Source organism: Macrobrachium rosenbergii, chromosome 36, assembly GCF_040412425.1.
Source record: "Macrobrachium rosenbergii isolate ZJJX-2024 chromosome 36, ASM4041242v1, whole genome shotgun sequence".
In the NCBI taxonomy this organism is placed as follows: Eukaryota; Metazoa; Arthropoda; class Malacostraca; order Decapoda; family Palaemonidae; genus Macrobrachium; species Macrobrachium rosenbergii.
Window position 1 is genome coordinate 7104626 of NC_089776.1, and position 11071 is coordinate 7115696.

General features: G+C 37.4%; 1 protein-coding gene and 2 non-coding genes across 5 annotated transcripts in view; all 3 read right to left on the reverse strand.

Moving 5' to 3' along the window:
* Nucleotides 1–10418, reverse strand: part of LOC136856582 (nucleolar transcription factor 1-A-like) — a 34428-nt gene extending 24010 nt beyond the window's left edge. For 2 of the 3 annotated variants that reach the window (XM_067134468.1, XM_067134464.1), the window contains exons 1-2: nucleotides 10172–10418; nucleotides 3567–4237 (exon numbers count right to left, since the gene is read on the reverse strand). In XM_067134468.1, coding sequence (XP_066990569.1) covers nucleotides 3567–3612 — 46 coding nt within the window. In that variant the 5' untranslated portion in view covers nucleotides 3613–4237; nucleotides 10172–10418. The remainder of the gene's footprint in view (nucleotides 1–3566; nucleotides 4238–10171) is intronic. The other variant, XM_067134467.1, reaches the window with a different exon arrangement.
* TRNAP-CGG (transfer RNA proline (anticodon CGG)) lies at nucleotides 1614–1685 on the reverse strand. Its single transcript has one exon. It is a non-coding gene; the product is annotated as a tRNA-Pro (tRNA).
* Nucleotides 6410–6481, reverse strand: TRNAP-CGG (transfer RNA proline (anticodon CGG)). The gene has a single exon. It is a non-coding gene; the product is annotated as a tRNA-Pro (tRNA).
* Nucleotides 10419–11071: the final 653 nt, after the last annotated feature.

An 11071-nucleotide genomic window follows, 5' to 3' on the forward strand; every position in this document is an offset into this window, starting at 1 on the left:
TACTTTTTCTCATAAGTTTATATAATCATACGAAATTCTGTGTGGATGGCTGTACGCTGGAACGTGCCTGAATGTGTATGTTCACATTCTGACTGCGAAACGGTAGCGCTACTACTGAATGTAAAAAAAAAAAACTCCGCAATGTAATCAACTGAAGATTTTGTTGTATTTGCAAATGACTGCCCTGGGCTCTTATCTGCAAGGATTGGGATAAACAGAGTAACCTCTGGTTAAAGTTTGCCAATGGATTATTTAAGCAATGGACGCACAGTGTGTTTTATAGTTAGCCAGTTGTTCAGAGATCAAATTTTAAATAAAAAACTCATTGCCCGTCAAAACACGTACACATTCATACATACATACATACAAACACAAATATATATATATATATATATATATATATATATATATATATATATATATATATATATATATATGTATAATTGAATCACGAAAATATGGAACGTGATGATAAATAAAAAAAATCCATGAAGGAAAGAGAAACAGTGGAACTGTGTGTGTGTGTGTGTGTGTGTGTGTGTGTGTGTGTGTGTGTGTGTGTGTGTGTGTGTGTGTGTGTGTGTGTGTGTGTGTGTGTGTGTGTGTGTGTAGCCTACATCTCGCTTGTCAGTACTCTTTCCTAGTTATAATTATGAGGTACAAGCATTGACGACAGGGTTTTCCTCGTTGCGTAGCCATATTTATATATATACATATAATATTAAACATTTCCTGGATACTAAAGAAGCCAAAACATCAGCCCGCGTGTTACCCACTGCACTCAGGTTACGCTTTGGCGCCTTGACAGCGCTCCGGGGGGTTAAAGGTCTATTGGGGCGTCCCATAGCATTTATCCCCGCCTCTCGTACCATCTTACCGCCAAACTTTGTACCGCCTAGCAATTACTTTTAGTATTTAATAGCAATTACTTTTAGTATAGTGGGTGTGCGCAAGCGAGAACTTACATAATGTAATTTCTGCCATCAATTTAGGCTAATTTGTGACATTTCATGATGATAAATACGTTCATGATTGGATTCTTAGTTCAAAAATTGGCGGCAAAATGCTTCAAGATGCCGGAATATTTGCTCGTAAATATTTTACGATATAATCTTACCTCGTTATCCCGTGATTTCATTCAAGTTTCTATTATTACTGTTATTATCGTTCCTACTTGAGAGTAAAATATTCTTAGCTACTGACTGAAAACTGACTCAAATTCGGCATGTACTCTCAAGAGACAATTCCCAAAATGCGCTTCAATTTCCTTTTGGCTTCTCTTAGCCGTAGTGCCAATGAAACCGATTTTGAGGATTGCTTAATGGCAACATACGTTGAAGTATACACCGTAGAAAGAACAGCAAGAAACATACTCATGTAATAACAAATTTAAAATTTCCTAGTATGAATTTTGTAACGCTTGTCACGGGATCATAATAAAATAAACTAGACTCAATCCCAAAAACCAGTACAATTAGCGCAACCTCCATTACTCGTATCACTCCATAACACTTCATCCGAGGGTACTTGAGAAGGATAACGAACCCAAGGAAGATCCCAGGGTTTGGGGGTGGGGGGGAAAGAATTCAAGTACGTCCATCGCATAAAGATATGGGCCTGTCCGGGAGTCGAACCCGGGACCTCTCACACCCGAAGCGAGAATCATACCTCTAGACCAACAGGCCAGTTGCACACGCCGGCGCGTTTATTAAAATTTTTTCTTGTATTTATTACAATTCGCGGTTGTTTAGGAACGTTTGATGGGATGTAAAACAACGCAAGTCAGTATGTACAGGTTGGATATCAGTCTCTTAAATGATTGTAATCAGTTTTAGCTAAATCTACCGTAATCTGCCGAAACAGTAGAAAAATTAGAGAGTTTTAGCCTCAGGTGTCGTAATACAAAGCCTTGGGCGAATGACTACATCTCTACTTAAGCTAATCTGATCAAATTTAGGACTTCTTTGCCTTGGTAGGTTATAGCCTCGGAAGTTTCATGAGTTTTCAGGAATCGTTATCCAACGTTCAATGCAATATAACTAAACTGATTTATTTATCTCTGTGTGTCGATTTTATCATATATTTCTTTTCGATATTTATCATCAGACATTTTCTAATTACTCTTTCAAAGTTGGGGTACTAGGTGGGGCCCAAGATATTTTTTGGGGGGAACAAAGAAAATTACACAAAACTAATGTACCGATTCTGTAATTAGTAAAATATACTATTCTCGAATGTATATATCTATGTGAATGAGGGAAAATAATAGTACTAGTAATTAGTAAACCAGAATTTGAAATTATAGAGCTCATTTTCAATTAATTTTCAACTCTTACTATATGCAAATGTATCAAAAACTGTAAGTCTTAAAGTTTAGCTACAGAGGGAATTTCAACTGGGGAGGGGGCAAAGCATCTCACTGGGGGCCGGCCTATTTTTATATGCTCAGTGATGACATTTCGTTTAACCATCCGCTGAAAGCTTCCCTTTCATGCTTCTAGATATGGGAGAATGTCTCTATAGGCCTACGTGAATAAATGCTTGAAAACATGAGGAATCTACGGTTGTAATTAGTGCTATAATCAGGCTATAATCTCTCTCTCTCTCTCTCTCTCTCTCTCTCTCTCTCTCTCTCTCTCTCTCTCTCTCTCTCTCTCTCTCTCTCTGTTAACTTAAGAATAGTTTCAATTTATTTTCCGGCCTTAGGGGACTCAAATTTTGGCCACATATCTATATGATATTTTTTTCGTCACATAATAAAAAATAGAGATATTACAATGCTAAATCACTGAAATCAAAATGAGGGGGCGATGATTGAAATGTAATTCTTTATATTTCAAATATAAGTTCATTTTCAAAACTATAATGCAAACAAATAATGAGTTAGCTGTTATCAAAATAAAATGGAATGGTTAAATGAAACAAAATAAAATAGAGAAAATCGAAAAAATGTGGTAACTGGCAATACACACACACACACACACACACACAGACTCATGCGCGCGCGCAATAACAGAACACATCAAAGGCTGATCCCCCACCCACCTTCATGAGGGGGGGAGGGGGAAGGACGGGACAATGCTAGTACGTTTCGAAACCAACTTGTAAAATTCATAATATTACCATATAAAAACTTGACAAGTGACGTCACGTTACACAACCAGGGGAGCAATGATCACCTACTTGCACTTTGTTTTCAAACTGATCTCTCCTGACCTCTCTTAATGGATTAGTTGCAGATATCAACATAATCTACTAAGATTATGCAAGAGTGTCATTCTGTAACGTAAGTGGTTCTGGTGCCTCACCTTTGTCACCCAAAATATACAACAGTTATAATGTATAATGTAAAAATGCACGTCTAAGATGCGCACTAGCAACATCACAAACAAATGAAATTTACAAACAGTGAACACACCTACCGTTTGTCCATTACCCAAAAGGAGGATAATTTAGGAAAGAAATCTGTAACACCGTAATTACAACAAACAGATGCGGTAAAAGATAATTCTAAGGTGTGTAAGAAACAGAAATCGAGAAACTTGATGACTATTCAAATACAATACCTCTGACGTGGCAATTCCTATACGTTCTCTCTCCACTGCTCAGCATAGCCTAATAATGTTTCCGATCGCGGTTCTTCAGAGAAGTCAAACCGGCGATATGATACCTTCCGTTAAATGTGGGCCTGTTACCAACACAGCATTTTCCCCAAAAAAGTTTTATATATCTTGCAGAACGCGTTGGTGAAAAAGATAGACACGTTTGTCTGGCAGTCTTTGGAATCACTAATTTGTCTCTTCATCTGAGAAAAGCAACGAGTTGGCCTAGACTTCTCTTTCAGTAGGCTGAAGCTCTTGGTTGTCTGACGTGTTTCGACCGCTTTTATGTCACACTGAAAGGTTTCATTTGAAATAAACTAAAGGTCTTCATCGTTGTTTAGTTTACGAGTATTCAGCATGGCCTCTTGTAAAGAACTGATTTCGCGGGGTTCGTAAATAACCTCAGCGAGAAGTTTGTATTCACATTTTTTATCAGCTCCTATATTCACGACCATCCAGGGTCTGTAAATTGCTCGCTTGCGTTTTGATAGACAAGTTACACCAGAATGCCACCTCATGACAGCCATTTCCTTTGAGTCTGGTAGATCTGAAGAAGTACCTTCACCTTGAACACGTAAACCGACACAGTACTTGTCAGACTTCGATGCGATTGACTCTCGTTGATACAATTCTCCCTGCAAAGAGTAAAAATGTACGTTTTTAAACCCAAAAAGTATTGTTTTTAAACCCTAGCATACCTATTCACTGTCATACAATATATTAGTTTGCAATTCAGTCATTTGCAGTCCAGAATGTATGATTTTCCCAACATTTTGACACTTAAAGAATGGGTGATAGCAGTGGTGAAGATAGTTTACAAATTACAGGTGTTATGAAGAAGGAAAAGAGGTACGCAGGCGTTTTGGAACTGAGGCGCCTCTACACACAGGAAGTGACAGTTTGTGTGCAAGAAAGGGGCGAGTGGCGCCGTGCAGGCGATAAGACCTGTTGTAGACCCAACTGTATGAAGTGGCAAATGTTCTGGGAGTTTTCTGTACAGGGGCCCGTCCATGATTCAGCCTTTTATGTGTGAATATGGAAGTGGTCTTAGATTATTCTTTTATTGGGAGCCACCCCTTGTTGGGGAAAATAACTTGGTATTTAAAATATAATAATCACAACTATTTGGTAATGGTGCTAACACTTGGACTATTTGACCAGCGTTGTTGTTCGTCTTCTAAACTGAGAATTAGTCTCAGCTTCAGGGCAAATGTTGGTCACCATCTTGGCTCTGGAGGAATTAATCACGCGACTGTCAAAATAGTCGAATTCAATTTGACTTTAACAATAAAAACACTGTATGCCACTTCGTAAAAGGCAGTGCTTACTACTCAGGTCCTGAAACTTAGTTTGAACCGTTGAAAGTAAGTAAAAAGGTAACGTGATGAAACCGAAAGTTCTCAGTGAAAGTTTTCTGCGAAAAAGAGAGGCTCCCTTTCACTTACTTTCACCGTGCGACTTTCGGAAAGGTGGGAAGCCAGAAATTTGTGAAAATTTGATTGATCATCTATAACATAAATGACAATTTCTTGCCGAATTGAAAGGAGGTACAATAAAAAGAACGAAATGTGTTGCAGCTAGGGGTCGAAGAGACGCTGCAAAGAACCTTAAGTAATGCCTACAGTGCACCAAATGAAGTGCACTGACGGCACTGCCCCCTTACGAGAGGGGACCAATCGGTTCACTGGTCTATGCGCCCATGTGAAGCCCAGCTCTGGCAGGCCAACTCATCTGACACAAGGTCAAGAGTTTATCTTGGATGGGTGGCTGACAGGCTTCGAAGCTTATCAATTAGGCGTCAATAACCTGTGTTGTGACGCCAGTTTTAGTAATCATAAATCAATTAATCTTGGCTTATCACGGACGATGGAGGCTGTAAGGAAACCTGTCGACAGTCACACCAGACCATGACATGACTCTACCCTGGAGTTACACCAATGCCACAAGTCTACTTCAGAAACTACACCCGAAAGAACTTTGGTACTGACAGGGGGAAAAGGCTGCCAGAATACATTGTATTTTTTTTGGTAATAATCATTATTTTTCAGAAGATGAACCCCATTCATATGGAACAAGCCCACCACAGGGGCAAACGACTTGAAATTCAAGCTTCCAACGAATATGGTGTTCATTTGAAAGAAATACCATTGTTTTAAACAATATCTTGACGTAACCTGTAATGAAAATTACTCAGAATATCACAGACATTCAATAAATGAAAAGATGTTGGTCATCACATAACCTAAATATATTTATAATAGTACTAAATCAGTGGCGTCGCTTTGGGGGGGGGCCCAGGAACCCCCAAGTCAGATACTTGGCCCCCAGGTTGAAATTCCCTTTGTAGCTAAACCTTTAATCCTTACGGTATCTGATACATTTGGAAATAGAAAGAGTTGAAAATTGAAAACTGAGCTCTATAATTTCAAATACAGGTTACCTAGTAACTAATACTATTATTTTCCTTCATTCACATGGATATATACATTCGAGAATAGTAGACTTTACTCATTACAGAATTGGTACATTAGTTTTGTGTAATTTTCTGTGCTACGCCACTGTACTAAATAATTAACTCTCCTTGGTTTACAACCTGTAAATCACGGGCCACATCTCACTTTACGCGGTCGACTCGTGCGATCGATTCACCATTAACTACTCCTTCCTCTGACCGACCTACTTTAGTGAGTCCTATACTTTGACTACACTGAGTACAGTCAACAGGTAGTAGCTTAGTAGCTTCAGATCTGACAAGAACCGCTTAACGACGACACCAAGGGCGCGAGAAAACGCCCCGTGCAAAACATGGGCCTGTCCGGGAGTTGAACCCGGGACCTCTCGCACCCGAAGCGAGAATCATACCCCTAGACCAACAGGCCAACTGAGAGAACGGGAAATTTTTGCTTATTTCATAGTTGAACTATGAGCGTAGACTGTTTCAGACGTTTTCGTTTTGTAACGCTTTGTATCGCTCTTCCCGCCGTGTTTGGGGCATCCGTATTGCCATTCTAAAAAGCCGTGTTGCGAGTTTTAGGTAATACGTTAAAAGCCTTAGTTTTGTTTCAAATTATAAAGAGGGTTAGGCCGAAGTCAGTGCTGCAATGGACGGTGTGTTGATGAGGGTTTAATACTTGAGAGACGTTTTCTCCTGGAATTTGGTGCGTCTTTTATCAAAATCATATACGTAATAATGTACTGGGTGGCTTTTTCTACATTCGTTCAGGATCGAACCCGAGAATCCGTTTTCAACTTGTAAATAGTAGTCGAATTCAAGCGTTTATATACTGTATAGGTGTATATATACATACACACACACATATACATATATATATAGCTCTCGCTTTTTTCCGAATTTAAGTACCTAAACCATTCAACATATATGCCCGTCTCCATTGCTAGGTCCGAGTCCTGAGATCTACACTGGGTTCCCTCTCCGTTTCACATCGTCACAATGACGGGCCACAAAGGAATGCATCCCACGCTGGCATAAGGCCATCTCAATCTAACTCAAACACGCAACCACCCCTTGTACTATCATATACAAAACACACACTAAAAATAATAATTCGTTCACAAAACTGTTATAAATGCAAGGAAATCCGGTTCTCTTCTCTCTCTCTCTCTCTCTCTCTCTCTCTCTCTCTCTCTCTCTCTCTCTCTCATGAGACTGTCATTATTATTCATACGGATTGTATTTAAAATGGCAAGATAAAAAAAAAATGATTTTCTCAAAAACTGACTAAACATTTCGAAAAATTCATCACTTTGAGATCGCTATCAAGTATATATACAGAGTTTGAGTGCTGAAAATATCTAATAATGGTTGTTGATGTCATGTATGAATTTAAGAACTGTATATATCTCCAGTAAAGTTTGTGGAAAACACACTCAAAAGGATAACGGAAAATCTCTCTCTAATCTCGTCTGAATCTTGAGTATCTCACAGGGGCAGGAAAAGTTAACCGTAAACAAACGCCAACTTATCTCTCCAGATGACCGGTAACTTGTATAAGCCTCATGTTTCGATAAGCAACGCTATATATATATATATATATATATATATATATATAACAATATATATATATATATATATATATATATATATATATAAATATAAATATATATATATATATATATATATATATATATATATATATATAGAAAGAAATAAAGAGGAAATGCGAATACATAATAAAATGTAAACTACCCATTGCTCCAGGCCTACTGTCCTCTAAGATCAACAAATCAATTAGACCTACTCTCTCTCATTTCAGACCCTATTACAGCTACCGTTGCAATCTAGGGGGAAAATAACGTTCTAATTGATACCCAAACCATTCGCAAACGAGAGAGAGAGAGAGAGAGAATGTCTGACGGGATTTCATAACCAAAGTTCATAACTATCTTGAAACTTCGGTAATTTTATCTTACATTCCTTACAATATAAAATGTATCTTGTATCTAGTGTTGAATTAACCTCAACATCCAAATCCGCAATGCAAATAATTCACTATAACAGTTCATTTTAAGCTTCATTCATGTTATGCATGTAACATTCGACATAAATTAAAACTGCAGCTAATTGTGTACTTTCATAGACCTATGTTGTCGAATGCCACTCAGATTAAGATGGTAACGGTTACAAATGCCGATAATCCTTTAAATATATTAGTAGCATCTTTTGATTTAGTAAGAATATGATACAATATTGTAGTAAAACGAAAAATACAGTTGAAATAGGGGACCAAACAAGGGAGATTCTTAAGTACACAGTAAGTCATTGTGTAAGGTTGCTATGTGCGTTAACAATAAGTAAACACGGCCAAAACAAATGTGCAGCAACTTTCCATTAGATTTCGTTCACCAAACAATGATTTATGCCTTTTACTTACGCCAGGAAATGCGTTTCCCTCCTTAAAATATCAACATTAACCATACGGACAGTATTATATAAAAATGTGACAAAAACAATTTTGGGAAAACTGTACGAAACATTTTGAAAATTCACTTTAGATCGCTAATGTAGACTCAAGAGGAGAAGTTAATGTTGAACTTTAAAAAAAATCGAGCATGATAACTACCGCATAATTTCTAATGGCTGTTACCGAGATTACATGAATACAGGAAGAAAGTATGTCCTCAATAATGATTTCTTAAACGTGCGCGCACGCACGCAAAAGAAAAAACAACATATTCACGTCTCATATATCTCACACACACACACACACACACACACACACACGTAGTATTCATTTTAAATGGCTACTGCATTGCATTTTTCCATGCCTCGTGTTATTTTGAGTAACTTCATCTCCACGGGGCTATTTTAAACTTTCTATAGACATTCGAAGGGTAGCAACATAGCCTAGTTACTCGTAACCATTTTGGAAATTAATAATGTAGCAATGTGCGAAAATTAACATAGATGCTCGTTACCATTTTGGAAATTAATGTAGTACTAGGCTATGTGGAAAATTAACAGATACTCATAACCATTTTGGAAAATAATGCGGTACTGTGTGGAAAACTTAATGTTACAAAAGTAGCCACGTTTATATTTAAATTACAAAGTAGCCACGTTTATATTTAAATTAATCAGCCTACAAAATGAACATTATCGCGAAAACCAATTTATCTTCAAAAACAAATTACTAGGTTAATTTCTAAGAACATTAACTCTTTTAACATATATGGATTAAAGGTATCTATGGAATTAGGTTATTTTTTTCGGAAGACTCCAGCCACCTCCCACATTATTTATATTTTTGTTGGGTAACACACATCAAAACAAATAATTTATTCTCAATACATAACCTTCACAAATGCCTCATAACAGTGAAAAATAATTAACCAAATTACGACTTATAAGGTATTACAATACCAGGCACCCCCACCCCCCATTGCTAATACGGCATAATTGTAACCAGTAAATACCCTTAGTTTAATACGGCATAATTGTAACCAGTAAATACCCTTAGTTTATGTTAGGTTGGCATTTTTAGGTTCTTTAAGTGCCCTATCATTTCCTTGCCATTTCTGCATGAAAACCCCAAAATGGTTTTTCATGCAAAATTGGCCTAGCTGGAGTTTTTCGAAATGGCTGGCTGGAGTCTTAGGACAAATTACTGGAATTATATATATTTTACCACTAACCAATTACAGGAATTATGTACATATTCGAATCCATTACAGATAATCGGCCTAACCTAAAACACCGGCTTCTTTCAGGAGGAGATGGCCACCAAATTTTGAGTGTTTTAGTGTTCAATATTCTTCGGTAATCGAGTTGTTATGCTGTGATGTCGTCTCCTTAACCTGATTAGTACAAAAACGCTCAAATCCATCGCATATTTACTGTTTGGTGGCATTTAATGTCTTGTTTTTATGAAGTAAGCCTAGATCTAGCCAATTTGGTCACGTGGCAGACCAGGCACCTGGCCAAATTGGACAGGGAAAAAAATGTATTTCAACCTATAAACTTCCATTTAAGACTTAAACAGCCCTAGAATCTATAATAGAAGTAATCAGCAACAACAATCAACTAATCATAAACCCGGTTTCATACTTACGGGGCTGGAAAAGTTCATTTCCAGGACCTGGACTTCGACACAACACTGAACACCAATGGCGACTACACTGGACTGGGCACGACTGTGCAAGAAGTATCACATGACGATGATCTGCTGAAAATGCCCAAACCAGATGGGCATTAAAAGGTTATATATGACCAATTCTCTTCTTGAAGATTCCAAACATTTTCGGTATATAGGATAACCTTGCACAAACAAGCGACTACAAACGACTGAGGCTAAAGTTAAAACGTCCACTTCCGGCGGAAAAAAATCAGTGTTGCCAGATGCCTTTGGTTAAAAATGCTTGAGATTTCGTGTGAAGTTTCTCGTATATCTAATGATTTTTAGTAGGTTTCTCGTATCTACTTTCTTTGCCAAGTAAAAATATGAAATGAAAGAAATTCCAGTTAGACGAAAGTTAAAGTACTTATGTTAAAAGCTAGTAGATAATAACACATACGGGTACCTAGTACAGTATTACCACAAAGGAACCATGGCAACACTGTAATTGCAACTTGCTGAAAACGTTTGATTGTATGACGTAATGCATATTCACATAATTCATTTGTATCAAATGGAAATCACGCAGATTTTATGTAACCATGTTTAATTAACTATCACACGAAATAATAAAAACAAAATTAAAATCATAAGAATTCTGTAAATCACAACTTGGCATTTCAGTTAAGTGCCTCCGTGGTACAAAAGTTATTGGTAAAAAAAATTACTTAAACTGTATCTCATAAGAGCAACAGTGTCTTCATTCAGAAAAACGCTGTTTCTAAACCCAGCTGTCAAAATACAGCTTAGCCACCACTCCTAAACTAATCCTAAAAGTGGTAAAATTTAGCGGAAAAGGTAGAATCCATAGATTACTGAAATGTGGAAGACATTAGA